This window comes from Mytilus galloprovincialis, chromosome 5 (assembly GCF_965363235.1).
Source record: "Mytilus galloprovincialis chromosome 5, xbMytGall1.hap1.1, whole genome shotgun sequence".
NCBI lineage: Eukaryota > Metazoa > Mollusca > Bivalvia > Mytilida > Mytilidae > Mytilus > Mytilus galloprovincialis.
In genome coordinates this window covers 96416907-96435961 of record NC_134842.1, presented here as the reverse complement: position 1 = coordinate 96435961, position 19055 = coordinate 96416907, and the positions used below count along the sequence as shown (strand labels likewise).

Genomic DNA, 19055 nt, shown 5'->3' with positions numbered 1-19055 from the left:
GTTCATTCTTTATATACAATATACAATATTTAATTTCAGGCTGCAAGTACATTTGTACATGTACATGCAAATGGAAGGAGTAATCTTGGAATGTTCAACTTTACTTGGAAACTATTGGCCAAGTACTGACAGAAGTCTGAATTTCATGAGAAGCCAGTATCATCTAGTCTTGCAACCGGAAACTATGTGTAAAGTGCTGAAACTTAAGAACAAGCTGCCGTTTCATAAAACAATCGCTAATAACGACTAACGTTAATTTTAGCGTGTAACTAACGACTACATAACGATGACGTCTACGTGTGTTTCATAAACCGTACGCAGAAGAATCGTTAGAATTTTTGATCGCTAGACAATCGCTATTTATTAATAGCACGGGGATTCCCGAAAACAGCACTCTTTTTCATTGGAGGTATGTTACATAGAAATTAGCAGACGAAAATAAGTACTGAGAGCATCTGACTACAGTCACAGTATGGAAAAAAAAATCAGTCCGAGAAAACCTCACTTTTCCATTGAGGAGGTAGATGTAATTGTGGAGGGAGTGCAAGAGAATTATTCTAATCTTTTTGGAGCACTCTCCCCCTATTTAGACCAGAATAAAAAGAAGGCACTCTGGTCAAGTATTGTTCAAAAGTATGTGTATACACCACTGAATATTTTAAATAGACACAAATTGAATATTAAACCAAACAAATCAGTAACACAAAGATTGTTCTTTTAATAATTTGTCAGATGAATGCAAACACTATATTAGTAAACCGAAATCAGTCAAGTACCTGTTCGTTCCCCACAATATATATTCTATGTCAATGTTTTTTTTCTATTCTAAAATCTCGGAAACGAGAAGGATCACTAACCGCTTTTGATATGTATTTTAAATATGCACACTTCCTGTTTCCTGTTTTATTCTTCGAACACAATTTTATTGGTTTAAATTTTAATCTACCTCGACATTTAGATTTACATTATAAAGGATAAGTACTTTTACAATAAGCACTACAGTAACAGCGGACACTTTATTCAGATAGTCGTTGATGTGTCCCGTAAAAAAGAGAGGCGAGGAATCGGGAATACCAACCGGTCAAACCTGTTCACACTCAAAAGTCTAAAAATAAAAACTACTAAAACGCAAATTATAGCTAAAAAAAGTATGAAAAGGATAAACAGACAAAACAACAGTTCACTAGACAAATGCTAGACTATAGTAATCAGTTCATAAAACTAATTTTTTGAAAAAATTGAGAATGGAAATGGGGAATGTGTCAAAGACAAAGAGACAACAACCCACCCATAGAACAAACAACAGTCAAAGGTCACCAATAGATCTTCAATGCAGCAAGAAACTCCTGCATATGTTTACCTTGTTGAACTGTATCCATTTAAAAAAATACCAAGTAAACAAATAAATCTGTGACAATACTGGTTCTATTGGTCATGTTGGTACAAAGTTGATTAATGCTCCAAATATATCAGAGTATTATTATGCTTGTACATATCAGAGACATGTATACTAAATATTTATATGTCTCTGTAGATATTCACATTAACTTGCAAAAGGTCAATTTCTACCAGACACATCTCATATATATGTTTAGATACACCTTGAGTGTGTAAGCCTGAATTGATGTTACTCATTTACACCATGGTATTATTATAAATTCAGGTTAACTGTTTTCAATAACTTAATAGGAGGATGTGTTCCACAGATATTATATGGTTAAATCTTTGAAACACATGATATATAATTAAAAGCATGAATTGATCATTGTTGATAAATATAGGATATCCAATTTCATTTGACAATGTTTGACAATATCTTGGTGTAAACCTATATGTTACTTTTAATCAAGAAATATTTGTTATATTAAAGCAAATACTTTTTCATTAACTATATGGAAGTAACAGCTCTTTTTTTCTCTCATCTAAATAGAGTCAATTCAATTAGTTCTGTTGTAAGAACTATCACAGAGGTGAAACACAAATGGCAGGATCTGCAACTGAAGTCGAAGAAAAAGGAATCAGAAAGAAATAGGCTACAGAATCTGACAGGTGGTGGACCAGCACCACCTGCTTTAACACCACTGGAGTTAAAGGTTGAATTATTTTGTTGTTTTATTATTGTTGTAGTTCAAACAATATTGTTATTAATATATGAATATAAAGGACATATAAAGACAAATTTGATTGACATTGAAAAATTCAATAAGTAATAATCTGAAACAAATGGTAGTTTCAATCCTTACATATATATATGTATATATTGTACTGGTATATCAATTCAATTTTGTGTGATTTTAGTGCTCATGAGAATAATATTGTGATGGATTCTAAGACTTTACAATTATATAAACATGTTGTACCAGCTTTTTAAAAAGTAAAATTGATGAATTTGCAATTTTTATAACAGATTTGTTATTACAGTACAATGTATATATATTTAAAATAAGACCCATTACAGTACAATATCTGGCTAACTTTCAAATTAATTTGAACAAGTTCCATCTCACGTTTTTATGAATCATTTATTAAACATCATGAAGTACAGATACAGTGACATTGATTACTTGCCTTAGATTACAGGATAATAATTAAAGGCTTTTTCCCCTTGAGAAGAATCCCAATTTGAAAATAATTTTTTTTTTTTTAATTTTCCCAAAAAGATTTTTTTTCGTCCCAGGAGTGCAGTCTCAGTAGTAATTGTGCATGAATACAAACTGAAAAACACACATTCAAACATTTTTCATGCCGAAAAGACCATGTGTGCAGATTTGAGGGTCTGCTTATGTACAAAAATGTATAATCACTGATAATAAGGGGTTCAACTTGAACTTCCAGTCAAATTCATGGTTCATTATAAATTTTGCAATTTGAATCCTATTTACCCAATAAAAAAGGATAGAGGTAGCTTTGAAGAATAAAAAAACAATATCACTGATCTGATATGAAGTATATAGCAAGTGAATTGAATGTAGTAATAAAAGATAAATTACAATAGAAATTAAATACATGAATATATGTATGTATGGGATACTATCACGACTATGGAGAACATTTATGAACCATTTTATATCAAAATACTAGACATATTTTCATATTGAATATAAATACTTGGTCATTTTCAGCCTTATTTTTGTATTTTGTACACATTTTAAATCTGTTCAATGTATATACATGTATATATATATCTACATTTATTTACAGGTTATTTCTATCATTCCCAAAGTTGCATGCTATGGAATTCCTGGTGGTATTGACACTGACAGTGGTAAGTTAAAATTAAACATGTTATATGAATCTATTTTGAATTAACTTAGGACGAATACAATAATAAGTGTCTTTCCTACATCTTTGAAACAGGTTATTTGTAAATTAGACAGAAACCCAACAAATACAAGGTTTAAAATTTATATTGAAAGTATGAAAGATAACTTGACCATTTTAAAATTAATGACTTCTGAGTTTTGTAGCACTCATTTTGGTAAAAAAAAAAAAGAAATATATTTCTAAACTATTAATACAATCACATTTTTTTTCAGTATACATATATGTAACAAATAATACAATTTGTTTACAAAACAAATACCTTCATGTACAATATTTAAACATAAGTTTATTTTGTCAATTCTAATAATCATATCTTTTTGTTTTAAATTGATATCATTAGAGTCCTCAGTACAGATTCCAGACATGACCAACCTCCCAACATTACAGTTACCTGTTTCTCAGAGTAAGTATGAACATGAACTTGTACAATTTCACTGCTGAATATAAAATGACAAATCTGGCCTACATTTCATTTAGGGTTTATTAAGTCCTGTACAATTTAAGAGATGTGCTTTATTCCAAAACTTTTTTGTTGTTTAAAAAAACATAACAGTGTGTTACAAAATAAAATCACTTTCTTTTAAAAAGTAACTTAAGGTATAGTCAAATCATTACTAGAAATATAAGTCTATGTTCAAGTTAAAGAAGACCAAGTCAATAAAATATTTAGCAAAAAAAAAAACATGATTGCAAACCAGCAAATACAAACACATTGATTTAATTGTAGTAGTTTATCATAATTTTGATTATTTTAATAGATGAACAAACAGATCCAATTGGTAGTGCTGATGACAATGTTAATATTTTGATAGACTTGTCGACCGGAAAGGAAATCAGAAGTAATTCTTAATTACATATATATATTTTCCTACTTAATGGGGCACTAGCTGTCAAAGTCATGGTCACCGATTTAAGTCAAATTTTCATATCTTATTGATAACAGTGTAAAGCATTTATCCAAACTATCAAAAGTGTGAAATAAACAGTTTACAGAGGATAGGGTCAATAATATGAAGTTTGGTTTCTTGTGTATTTTAGTCTAGACTCCATCAAATTAAATATTGAGTTGACCTCAGATGACCATATAAGAGATGTAAACATAAATATACTAATGATTAGATATAAATAGATTAAGCCAACATGTGCATTTGAATTTTTATATGTCTGTTTAATTTTATTTTATAGATTAAAAATATATGTTTCTTGTCGTTTTAACATGTAGAAGAAAGATTTTTAGTGAATTGAATCAGTCATCAAATGATTTACCTTGGTTTTGCTTTCAATGTTTACATTCCTTTCCTTTAAATAAACAGTACACCTACAAAACATGCATTGTCCATCTCTAGTTAAGGGGTTTAATTGAAGTTAACATGAATACGGATTTAATGAGGTCGACTTATTCACTTGCAAGTGAATAAGTCATTATCAATATAAAAAGATTTATTTGACCAAATTCAACCATGTTGGCAGCTAAAAGCAAATTATTATTTCACCATTTCACTTTTATCATTGATTGAACAAAAACATATCGTACTTTCAATTTTTAGACATCTTGTAGCTAGTGCCCCTTTAAAGAAAATTCTTTAATACTATTACTTCACATTTCTTTGATACAGTAGAAACCCTTTTTGTTTTAATTTAGAAAAAAAAACAAGTTTAATTTAAGGTTTGTGCTTGGACTATTGGTTTTAAGTCACAAGTATGAGTGCAAAATGTTATGTTATTGTTGATAATAAAATTTGAGAAGAAAAATTTTTCAGAGGCATAGGAAATATTGAATTAATTATAAATACATAATCTTCAAGCTAGTCATTATGACATGTAACTTTATATCTGCACTTGTTCATGTTTGCGATTAAGTAGCTTATGAATATACTTTATAGTATGGAAGCTTAAAAATAGTTTCATTGGTTTTTATTTTTATTTCTCAGTTAACGAAAATGAAGAGACACTTTGTGGTATTGAGAGCAGACCCAAGGAACAAATATCACCACCATCAAAGAATAGGACTGGTATGCCTAGTATATAGTTTCTATTATATCAGCTTTATTCTAAATTCAGAATGTTAATGTTATTTTTTTCAGTGAAATTTTAAATAATAATTTTTTTAGTTATTTTTATGAAATATTGGTTTCAATACTAGTATAATATTTGAAGCAATGCATAAACCGGAATTATATTTTATACAATGACAATATAAAAAAAGAAGATTGCAAATAACACAACTATCCACCAAAGTTTTAATAAAAGTGATGTAAGCAATAATAGGCAATTTGCAGTTGTCTATTTAAGGAGTGACTGATACATTTTTCTGCTTATGAAGAAATAACATTTTAAATGTGCACCTGGAATACATTCTATAAACAAGAAGAATAATTGTGAAAAACATAAAACATCGAATCAACTGCATAATAATGAAGAAATCAAATTTGTTTATTTTACTATTTCCACAGCAATTGTTCCCTAAAATTGATTACAAGTAATTGCTTTGCTGGCCTAAACATATTCAGCTGAGATGTATATTATTTTGTTACATAAAAAATTTAGTAATAATTTTCAATGTAGGAAGTAGAATATTTTTAAATCAATAATTTGTTGAATAGTATACCATTATTTTTAGGAAAGACAGTGGAAAGTGATTCTACCAGTAAATTGTTGATAATAGAACAGGAAAAGTTGCAGTTGAAAAAAAGAAAAATAGAGTTGATGGAGGAAAGAAATGATTTGGAAAGAAAGAAACTGAAATTTTTTGAACTTATAGCAGAAAAGTTATCTGTAGTTAATGAGCAATAGGTCAAATTTATCCCTACTCTGTGTACAAGCAAGTTGATTATTCATTATTGTATCATGAATAAGTTTTATTTTTAAGTATTTTTCCAGGATAATTGTTCATACTCCAAAACAGATAAGTAATAAGAGGTCCATCTCTTCACAAGCATTTTATTACCGTTTATTAATTCTATTGAAGACTAATGAGATAATATCACTCTATAAAATATCCTTAAACTAGCATTTAAAATTAAATGATGGTTGTACACTATGTGTAACTGACATGTTTAGTTGAACCTTTGTCTCACAAGGGAGGCACGTGTGTTTATACCATCACGGAAAACATTGAAAACCTCTGGTTGCTCATGGTCATTCTCGTTATTGTCATCTTCCAGTAGTTCATCCAGCTGTGGAATAGACTTGTCTATGCAAATGTTGTGAAGTATGAAGCATGCTACAACAATGTTGGTACACTTTTTTGGGATGAAATGTAGGCATCCTGTGGTTTTGTGTAAGCACCTGGAATAATGAATTAAATCATTTACTTTCAAATTGTAAAGCATATTTTGTGAAGAAAATATGATGGTGACTTTCAATTTACATGTATAACAGGTTAGTCACAACAGTTTTGGTTTTACCCACATTTTCTGTTTGTGTAATAAAACTTTCATTTTTTTATGCAACACAACTCTTTACATCTGATGTTTTGCCTAATATATAGCAAATTTGTAAGTCATTTTAACTACTTTGAATTCATTCTGTATAATACATGTTTTTATTATTGATTAATGTACTTGACAATCAAAATAAAAGAACTGTATTGATGCAATATTTGTGACAGTTTTATTCCTTTGCTTTCCTCTATGTGTTTTACTGTGCAAATACTGATTAAGTGTGATGTTAACATACCCTATATATCCTTAAGTTTCTGGTTTGAGAAAACTGTAAATTTAGAAATAAGTGTATGCATTTATAATTGTGATCTAATTTTGGACTAAAATTATGATCTGATTTTGAACTTAAATTAGATCACAATTTGTAGTATCCAGAAAATTTCTGTTTAGTTCACAAGAAATTTAAAAATGTAATAAAATCATTGCAATAATTTCTCAAATTACAGTTGTACCAGTATATTTCGTCAATTATTGACTCTTTTAAGTATAATCCAAATAAGTTCCAAAACTGGTGTTTTTACGTGGGAGGTATATTGTAACATCCGTTAATATGAATATCACTGAGTCTGCGCTAAGTATATATATATTGAGAATAGAATTTTATCACGGTGTTGTATACAAAGCAAAAGAAGAAGAATGTAATATTAGAATAGCTGGTAGATGTAGGTGAATCATTTTGGACTTGGTTATGATTTTGTATACTTATATAAAGAAATAAGTCATCATATCTTTTTATTAATTGTACAAGTAGTACCACAGGCTGTGCATTTGAACAATTTGTATACCTGAACCTGGATTTCAGAAGTCCAAAGGCTCTCTCAATTACATTCCTGGTACTTTTATGACATCTGTTGTATTTTTCTTCTCCATTTGATGATGGATTTAAGAAGGGTGTCAACAGCCATGGTTTCAGGGGATACCCTGAATCACCCAAAAGCCAGCCGTCTATCTGCTTGTTCTCGAATTTTTCACTTAAAGAGCAATTCTGCATTATGAAGCTGTCATGTGTGTTTCCAGGCCATTTTGCAACTACATTGGTAAATCTGAAATAAGAAGGCCATATGTCATACTTAAAAACAAGCTAATCAAAGTCTTGATATACATTCATTAGAATATTAGCTGTAAATCAACAAAAATCAGCTGATAAATAGCAATCATGTGTCATGTTTGCTTTGATTATTAAAAGGCACTAGCTGCAGTTATTTGGTAATGTAACAATAATAAAAATATTAGTGCACAAATCTGATAATGGGTCACGTTATGTTGCAGAATATCTGAAAAAGTAAAAGTCATCTAATCACCAATATAATGGGCTATGTATTTAGCCCAATATTCAAAGTAATTGTTTTCAAATTTTTAGAGCTGTGGAAAATCTATATCTTACTTTTATTTAATGTGAAAAATATTTTTGATGTTCATAACCAGTGTCCTTATTTGCTTCAAAATACCGATTCAGGGGCAGATCCAGCTATTTAAAAAATAGGGGGGTTTCGATACAGGGGCGGATCCAGCCATTTTAAAAGGGGGTCCCAACCCAGGACAAAAAGGGGTGTGTGTTCCAATTATATGTCCCCATTCAAATGCATTGATCGGCCAAAAAAAGGGGAGGTCCATACCCGGACCCCTCCCCCCCGGGATTTGCCAATGCCGATACCAGGTCAAATTGAGTAGAATAATTGGTGTGTATATTGTTTACAAGAACAACCTTAACACACTATTATGTGTTTGGACTGTTGATTTTCCCTTTTGATTTTTGATTTTCCTTTTTTAATTTTCCTCGGGATCAGTATTTTTGTGTTTTTACTTTCTATCCGCTTTGTAATTTTTTTGTCGAGCCTGCAACTTTGGTAGCAGAAAGCTTTACATAGGCGTTAGCTAAAAGCTTTATATTTAAAAGGTGGAAGACCTGGATGCTTCATACTTTGTATATAGATGCCTTATGTTACGAAGCTTCTGTCAGTCACATGTCAAATGTCCTTGACCTCATTTTCATAGTTCAACGACCACTTGAAAAAAAAGTTCAGATTTTTTTTATTGTTGAATTCTCTCTTATTATAAGTAATAGGATAATTATAATTGGTATGTGCATACCTTGCAAGGTCCTCATGCCTGTCAGACAGTTTTCACTTGACCTCGACCTCATTTCATGGATCAGTGAACAAGGTAAAGTTTGGGTGGTCAAGTCCATTTCTCAGATACTATAAGCAATAGGACTAGTATATTCGGTGTATGGAAGGACTATAAGGTGTACATGTCCAACTGGCAGATGTCATATGACCTTGACCTCATTTTCATGGTTCAGTGGTTATAGTTTAGTCTTTTGTGTTGTGGTGTGTTTTTCTCATACTTTATGCAATAGATCTACTATATTATGATCTATATGTCAGTCGCGCAGGTTTTATTTTGACCTTGATCTATTTTTCACGGTTCATTGCTCAGTGTTAAGGTTTTGTGTTTTGGTCTATTTTTCTGAAACTATAAGTAATGGGTCAACTATATTTGTTGTATGGAAGCATTTTCATGGTTCATTGGTCTTTGTTTTGTTATCTTTGTTAATGTTAAGTTTATGTGACAGTTTTTAAGCTTTATATTTAGGACTATCAACCTAATGATAAGTAAAGAAGGCGAGACATTTCAGTGTGTGCACTCTTGTTTGCAAATAGTAATAAATAAAATACATAATTAATTTAAATAAATTATTGTTCTCAAATCTATCAGTATGTTCCCTGTGTGAATAAACAAACATTTTCGTATGGAACGCCGGAACTGCCGTAGTTTTCTCCTTTTAATTGTTTTACATTGTCTTATCGGGGCCTTTCATAGCTGACTATGCGGTATGGGCTATGCTCATTATGAAGGCCGTACGGTGATATAATGATACTTTGTCATTTTGTAAAGACAATCATGGGAAATGAGAAAAAACAAGAATGTGCACCCAGTACACGGATGCCCCATGGAAGAGTTAAGTTAACACCGAACATTGTTGGTATGCTCACAAGACACAAAAGACTGGACGGGCCACCCCCACCCCTATATTCGCAAGCGGATATGACATTGTAACTGGACCATATGCCTGTCCGAAACGTGTCCAAAGCATGTGCTCCGATGTTATTTTATTTCACCCGCCGCATGTGTCATGTCACTTTCTTCAACCATGAATATGTTGGCCAATGGTCAATACAAATGTTATATAGTACGACTCGTAATTGGGAGGAATAAGATTGTATATTCTTTTCGCGGTAGAATTTATGTTCATACGATATTCGTCTTGAACATGTATGAAAAATTTGCCACTTGACGTTAAGCAACCAAAAATAAACCAGTTTGCGATTTTATTTATTTCGTTGTAGCATCATATGATGTTATATACCATGTGCAGTAATGTGCCATCCTTGTGAAACTAAATGAAATAGTTATTTGTTTACATAATTATTTCCCACCGCAAAAAATACAGAATATAACAATAAATATTTCCCTTCTATTCCTTCATGATAGTCCACATGAGGGTCTCTTAAAATTCTGAATTCTTATATTTCTAAGGTTGTTCTTTTCCGTTTAAATATTTTTTCCATTATTCTCTATTCAGTATTTTATGTTGAAAACTGTTCTCTACAGTCTGATCATTATCATAATTTGGCACCCCTATATTTCTTTAGAGAAAGAAGGTGAGACATTTTTGCGTATGTCGTGTTTTTTTCTTTTTTTTCTTAAAATAATAGCAATAGGTCAACTTTATTTGTTGCATGGAAGCTGTATTTGTCTGTTTATTGGTATCACTTTAGTTTAAGTAAACCGAAGAAGTAAGTTGGGATTGATTTTGTGGGTTGTGTTCCCAACAGTTTATAAAGGGGTCCAAATAAGCTTTTTTCCTAGTTTCAAATAACTTAAGTGTAATGTATGGATCATTCTGAAATTCTGGAATTAGGGGCCAAAAATTCAGTGCTCCAAAACAAGCAATTTACTTTATACTATTTAGTACATATATATTATTTTTACTAATTTAGAAAACTTATACCATATTAATATCTGAGTAAACTTATTTACCTTTAAAGTAAGAGATAACTGTAATGTATTTTTACGCTACGACGGGATCAGCTGGGGATATGAAGGCCGAAAATGTATTTTCGATATATGAGTTTGACTGTTCCTCTGATATCGTTCGTCTCTCTTTTGTAGTGATGGTAACATTTTACATTCCGGTATATATATATATATTTTTTTAGTCGAATTTTTTTCCAGGACAATGTGCAATCATAGTATCAGTTTAGTTTTTCGACAATCTAATTAAAATATTGATCTCTGATTACGTTATACTACATATGAGTAGTAGATTGGTTTTTCGACACAATCAGTCAAACATTTTTTTTTTAAATTTATAAGACCTAGGTAGTGAGAAAATCTTAATATTTGTTTAATTATTATTATCAAAAAAAAAGAAAAATTGATAGTGTCATACCTAATGAAAAATTAATTATTTTATTATAAGTCAACGTGTTAATTATATACTCAAACGGTCATGACTATACGCGTATGGTCAAAATACCCATATGGTCCTCATACACATGAATGTTTGTATTAAGACCGGAGTAAATTTGTTTTGACAATCAAACATTCCCTGTTAAAACACGCGGACGTGACAGAAGACACCACTATGTAGCGTCAACAGTAAATAATGGATCGAAATATTTGGTAAACGATTTTTTTTAACATAACTTGATTTAAAAACATGATTTATACTAGATAATTCACCTTTTAAGTCCATAGCACTCTCAGTCTATAAGAAAGACAGTATATTATTGCTGAAAGACATAATCTTCCGTCTTATCATATAATGGTTATCTGATGGAAGATGCACGTTAATTTAGAAGCTTTTTTAATTCTATGTCTCCATACAGAGATATTTGTGGAAGAGTTGATTTTCGTATACTTACTTCATCTTGGCATCACAAATGGCTTGCACATTTAAGCTGTGGTAATTTTTTCTGCACACAAATATCTGTTCATCCTCACTTGGTCTTATTATTGGAATTAAAGTTCCATCAACTGCCCCAACAACATTTGGCATACCATACATATTATGAAAATCCTGCTTAATTTCTCTTAAAGAAGGCTGGTCAAGTGGGAATTTTATTTTGTACAGGAGAGAAGAAACCAAAGAAGTGGTAACTGATGATATTATCCTGCTTACAGAAGACCGGCTTATACCATGGATGTCCCCTATCTCGGACAGGAATCCCCCCTTTGCATAGTATCTTAAAGTTGTCAAAACTTGATGCAAAGGGAGAATGGCGAAGTTTCTAAGGGTTGGCCTCTCTAAATGAGGGGCAAGCACATCTACCAAGTCGAAAATACTCCGCCTATCTAAGCGGTATCTTGATATGAGTTCAATATCATTCAAACTGTCCATAATATTGGTCCTATCTCTAAAGACTCTTTCCCTCCGCATTGCCCTGCGTTCATTGTGTCTGATAATATGTAACGCGACGGCCATCTTTGCGGACGCTGCGATTAATCTGCGATAGGTTCAAGTTCACGCTAATAACGTTCGCGATTTGCACGCAATGTACGACCATCGCAAAGTACGTTTGTTTTATGAAACGGAATTTTAGCGTTACGTTTGGTTAACGTTCAAACGTACGCTAGCGATCGTTTTATGAAACGGCAGCCAACATTCTACATGTATATGTTGCGACAATCCATTTAAGGAGCTAAGATCAACTATAAATTGGAACTACATGTACATGTATATGCTTTAGTGCTGTCAAAATCCTTAAAATAATCCAATCAAAAGGACTTACTTCACCTGCCTGTCCCAATGATGAATACAGATCATTTTTATATATCGAGTATTATAAAAAAAAAACAATGAAGGGGAATAAAAATAATGAAAATATAGAGTTGATCAGCTAATGATTGTACATGTACATGATGTATAAATGGCAACAATACTAACATATATAATAGTACATTGAAATCGACTGCTGTCGATTTATATGTATACTTTATTATGTTTTGACCTCTTGTACACGTTTGTGTCTGAGGAAATAAAATATGTTGTCTTGTTGTCTTGTCTTGAAATTAACAATATTAATGAATGTTTTATAAATTTGATCTCATAGACAGACATTAGAGGAATAAAATCAATCACGTTTCAAAAATTTGATTTAGTTGGGCCTTTTTTTTTACGCCTGTTTTCAGGACGTATTATGCTATACCATTGACTGTCTGTCGTCAACATGTCAGACATATACTCAAAAATAATAAATACTAAAAGGTACATGTAGTAGATAAACTATTTGTGTGCAATAATTTACAATTCTGTCTGGCAATTGTAAATGACCACATAATCATTTGTATGGTTCATTGGTTAACAGTAAGTCTTCTTTCAATATGCTATATTGTAATCAATAGGTCATCTTCATGTATATTTGGTGTATGAAATGATTATTAAATGTATTATAACAAATTAAAATATCAAATAAGAGGATGTGATATGATTGTAAATGAGACGCAAGAGACCAAATAACACAGAAATAACTATACATTTAGGTCACCATACGGACTTCAACAATGAGTAAAACCTATTCTGAATAGTTGGTTTTAAAGGCCTCGAAATGACAAATGAAATCAAATGAGAAAACTAATGGGTGATTTATGTACAAATTAAAAACAAATATGTCTGTCTTATAGGGTTTATCTGAACTTAATCTCATTTTCATGGATTTGTCTGTTTCTTGAATTCTAAATATGTTTCTAAATATTTGGTCAATGGGATGATTGTTACAGAGTGAGACATAGGATGCGGGCTCATTGGTTGATTATATTGTGAATAACTGAAGCCAATCCCGATTTGGCAGTCAGTTCCCACATTGTCACTGAAGAAAAAAATAACTAAGAAAAAAAAATGGTATAAGAAAAAAAATTTGAATCATAATTTCCTGTCGATATGCACATCTACATAGTATGTCCTTATTATCTACAAAGTTTCATGAAATTCTGTAGTGTGGTTTCAGAGGAGTTGCGATGACAAGCTGTTGCAGTAGTATACTGCAGCAAATAAGTTCAAAGGGGCGTAACTCCTAGAAAAAAAGGATCGTAATTTTCTGTCGATATGCACATATATATACATAGTATGTCCTTGTTATCTAAAAAGGTTTCATGAAATTTTGTTGGGCGGTTTGAGAGGAGTTGTGATGACAAGAAACGGGACTGACAGACTGACTGACTGACGGACGGACGGGTCAAAAACATTATACCCTGCGCAATTTCGTAGTGTGGGGTATAAAAAATAGGAGGATGGGGTATCATTGTTTATGAGGCGACTCTTCACCAGAGACTAATTTACATAGAAGATAACAATTATGTCCCCGTACGGACTTCAACAATTACCAAAAATCGATATACCACATATTAGTCAAACAAATAAAAGTCCCAGAAATTACGTTTTTTTTTTATATATTGCACATTATGAACATTTAATTTGTGCATACTGAATGGTCACTGGCAAATATTTCAAGTATAATACGGATAAGTATCAATTATGAAAGTTATGCTAAGTAAGAGGAGCTAGATATATGGACTGGCATAAGAAAATGAATGGACAATTATGCTTGGTCAAGTTGGTGCATGTATAGGCAAAATTTTCCTTTTTACCCTTTTTACCCTTCGAGGCTTCGTATGTATACATCCAGCTGCTTGAACACCCTGTATAATCAAGGGATCATCTGTCAGATTAGTCACATTTATGATAACCATACGATATGAAAATAAGCAGATGTGGTATGATGGCCAATGAAACAACTATCCACCAAAGTTCAAATTTAAAATTCAATATTATAAATAAAAACACCATCTCATTTTATCATCACGCATAGATCGATGATTAGTTATACATTTCTTTCATACGGTAAGATCAAATCAGTGTTCCCAAACAAAATTGTCATTCACATTTTTTGCCGCAATGACATCATTCCACTGTATTTTTTTTTAACCAAGAACTTTCCTTATTACCTTACCTTTTAAAAAAGCATGTCAAAAATTAAGATAGAAATTAAAGTTGCCATCATCACCGGCTAATATAGTGTTCCTGTGTACTGGGCGGAGTTTTTAAATTACAATTCAAACTTTTCCTGGACCTAGTAGTAGTATAGATTTTTTTGTATATACAGTCTTTAGTAGTGTTTGAGACTGCCTGGCATGCTGCGGGTGTGTGTCCTAGCAAAATCCCGACATGGTGAAACAACAAATTTTGAGGTCCTCCGCAAAGCATGCAGTATTGAGGAATTATATCATAGACCGATATGTCGGAATACTAGGCCAATCTCGGTTATTTGACAGTGGTGGATCCAGGGGGAGGGTTCCAGGGATTGGAACCCCCTTTTTTGGACGATCAATGCTTTTGAATGGGGAAATATAGTTGGAACACCCCCTTTTTGTCCTGGGTTAGGAACCCCCTTTTAAAATGGCTGGATCCGCCCCGATTAATCAATTTTCATCTTCATGAAAAGGCGGAAAACAGCAAATTATTGAAGGGTCGTCTTATTTCTGCAGGAAAACAAATAATTAGTTTAGTGAAATAAGTTGCTGGATCCATTACTAGTCTATTATAATAACACTTGCTCTGATTCAATTATTTTAGTTTTAATGCTGATGTTTTTTTTTTTTAATATGAACTCGGTTGACATATTGATAGATACAACAGAAAATCGAAATCAACAAAATAACAATTCAGCAAAATAAGTAATAGAAAAATATCAAAAAAATAGAAACATTGGCCCCGAGGATTTATTAATAGATTATAGGTATTTAAATGAATTCAAAATATTGTACGAACGAACCCAAGGGGCGACCGTGTAAGATGAAAATGCGTTTTGGGAGCGAAGCGGCACCAAATACCGTCGACGTCATACATGTGACTGTCAGTATTTATATATTCTTTTTTTAATGTTATGCTTAAATCGTGTATATTTCTCTCCTTTTAGACTCTTATGAAAAAAATGAAGAAAGCACTCTAAATTTCTGACCGTTCATATTTCCTGTTTTGAAGAACGTTTTGCACACTTGTTTACATCGTCAAGGGTGCTTTCATAGACGCCCGCGTTCCAAGGTCGTCAAAGCTATTTTTGAGAAGACCCCTTAAAACGCCCGTTTCAAGGCACTCGTCGTAAGAAACATGCGTTAAAATATGCGCATTGTAAAGGGCCGAGCCACCTTAACTGCACCCAGTAGTGGGGGAAGTGGGCATTCTGGGCCACTTTTTCTAATGCAAACCCTATGGGAGTGAGGTTAACCTCCTAGAGTTAACCTCCCTAACAAATGATGTCATGATACGTTGTTCCATCACTAATTAGTTTTTAATTAATTCATTTCTGTGGAGATAAGGTCATTATAAAGTGTTACTAATTACGTTTGTTTTTATGGATAGGTATTTATAATTTTTTTCTTTAAATTTGATAAAAATTCGCAGTCTTTTAATAGATATATATATACAGGAAAACCCCATCTAAGTGTTTATTAACAGATCATGTCTCTGGTATTATTTATTCACCTACAGCTATTAATCTGTGATAACATGATTATTATCTCAGATGGTGCCATTAAAACAAAATACATATATGGTTTGGCGATATCTGGCCACAGCTTTTATTCATAATATGATAGATTCATATAATATATAATATATATATATATAGATAGATAGACCATAGACCATGCATATGTAGATAAATCTATGGTCGGTTACCCGAAGATAATATGGCAACCAGGTAGATAGATAGACATATGTGAAGATAGATATATATGAAAATGTAAAGATGCACCGTGGGATACACTGGTGCTTTAAATTTAGAAAACACCGTGGGATACACAAGTGTAGTCTGTATTATCCAAAAACCTAAAATTTCATAGTTAACATTAAGATTCTATGCAGCGAATTCTGCCACATTGACGGAGGAAAACAGAGACTCTGTCAACCGCCATAAAAAGGGCGGTTCGCTGCAAAGCTGTGAACCAGATATGAGACAACTACAGATAGGTAGATAAATAGTTATTTTTATTTAACGTACAACTTGGTACATATATATATTAAATAATCTAGGTAGATAGATAGCTATTTTATTTAACGCACAACTTGGTCCATATATATGATAAATGTCTAGATAGATAAATAGATTTTTTTATTTAAAGTACAACTGGTACATAATATATGTTAAATAATCTAGATGAAGTTTTGTGAACAACTGATCAAAACATATTTATCTACACAGATAAAAATACTTACCAAAACTACAACAAACCAGAAGATAGTTGATTGTATTTGTATATCATAAAATATAGTATATTATAGTATATCAACAAATAATATAAAGATGTTAAGAATTCATTTCATAAGCAGGTTAAGGGTGACAAGTGAAAAACATCTAGTTGAAAAAGTTCTGGTCTGATCGAAAATCATAATATTTTATGTAGCAACCCGACAGCTTATTATAACGGCAATAAATAGTTGTAAATTCTATAGCAGCACCAGTCCATGTTTGCATTGGTCTAAATTGAAACAATCCTTACTTAAGAGTGATGAATCTCACACTCCATCTGATCATGTTCCTCATCTCGTTGGCAAAGACCCACTCTAGAACTACCTGTGTCAATACCCCTACAAGTTTATTAAAAATATGTTGGATCCTTATAGTTTCATTATATATTCTGAATTAACTTTTTAACATGCGACAAATATGCCACCACAAAAATGCATTTCTGTGGCTAGACCTAAGTCAACCCCATCTGGAGGATGTCAGTCTGCTACAAAAACATACTTACTATTGAGGATTCCACTATTCAAACATCAAACATTAAAAATCTCCTACAATTCTGTACGGCAAATAGCTACATAGTAATACGAATACAATTTAAAGCATAATAAATCAAGAAAAATAATAATTCTGTAAAACCCTGTATTGAGTGTCAGTATTGGATCTCCAACCCATGTAATAATCCTCCTGGTCCAAAATCAATGAAAGGACAGCTTCAAATACACTGAATTCATACTAACACAAGATAAGAAAATATTGCTTAATTTCAGCATGACTCTGGCCTAGAGTGTTTAATACCTTCTTAAAAACTAAAACCTCAATTTTGAACTACATTAAAATTACTAAAAAAAAAAAAAAAAAAAAAAAAAAATATCCAATCCTAGTAAATTAGTAGTGTCACATTTTTTGTTGGGAGAGATACAAAATGTTCAAGTAAGAAATACCTTAACAATTCATAAAGAGATAGGAAATGTATTCAATAAATCAACTAAAGAACCGAACTCATGAAAAAAAGAACGACTGTCCTCTCTGATACATGGTATGTACGGGTGGTGTGGAACTTACAAATAAACGGTTACTAAAGGTCTGAAATAACTGTAAAAATTCCCTTGGGGTAATAACAGGATAAACATGTGCAGTTGGGGTCAAGTAGCTGAAGCAATCCCTCTAAAAACCAGAAATGGCTTCATCCATAATGATTTTTTTTTTTTTTTTTTTTTTTTTACCAGATTAGTGATAATGAATGTCATACTAAACTCAAATCTAAAATAACAGTTCATCCCAAGCTAACATAGGCCAGAGGCCCCAGACTTGGAACAGATACTTAACTGGCGAGGGGTTAAACAAGTTTTTCAAAATCTCAACTAAATTAAGAAGAAGCAACGCACAACAATACGCACAGTAAAAATCATAAAGAGTCCAATATCAGAATAAGTAACAAATTAAACAAAACAAAAATTGAAAATGACGATATTACAAAAATCAACAAGGGACTACGAACAGTTACCAACATGCCAGCTCCAGACCTCAATTAAACTGTTCGAACAACTATGTCTTGAATATACGAAAATCTAGCACCATCCCGTCATGGGGGTTTAATATCATATCACCATAAAATATATTAGAGAAACATAACTCTTATCATACCTGCAACTGGTTTAAAAATAAAGGAGGTTTAGTCTGATGCATAGATGTGCAAGTGAATCAATATTGAAGCCAAAATAAGCCATATATATGCAGGCAACAGTATTTCTACTTTATATAAGTTTGCTTTTATGTTTTGTTAGTTTTTGAGATAAAAGCTGACATTTGTCCGTTGTAAAGTGTATTACCATAAAAGATTGGATGGTCAATACCTGAATGTGTAAGATGACTATGTAGGAGTGAAATTATTATAATGTAAACGCCCATAAATACAAAGCAAGAATAACTGGATCAACTCAGGCAAACGCAAATTAAAAGAATGACTATGAGAACCCTA

At 31.8% G+C, this 19055-nt stretch overlaps 1 protein-coding gene across 2 annotated transcripts; it reads left to right on the top strand.

The window, feature by feature from the left end:
- The first annotated feature begins 457 nt into the window (after positions 1 to 457).
- On the top strand, positions 458 to 6926 carry LOC143076804 (myb-related transcription factor, partner of profilin-like). Of its 2 annotated transcripts, XM_076252676.1 has the most exons (7): positions 458 to 633; positions 1931 to 2093; positions 3202 to 3265; positions 3665 to 3727; positions 4083 to 4163; positions 5256 to 5336; positions 5945 to 6926. In XM_076252676.1, the coding sequence occupies exons 1-7, from the start codon at positions 473 to 475 to the stop codon at positions 6115 to 6117; spliced, it is 786 nt and encodes a 261-aa protein (XP_076108791.1). In that variant the 5' UTR covers positions 458 to 472; the 3' UTR covers positions 6118 to 6926. The 2 variants fall into 2 exon arrangements, with proteins under 2 accessions (XP_076108791.1, XP_076108792.1); XM_076252677.1 differs by lacking the exon at positions 458 to 633 and having other exon boundaries at positions 871 to 2093.
- Positions 6927 to 19055: the final 12129 nt, after the last annotated feature.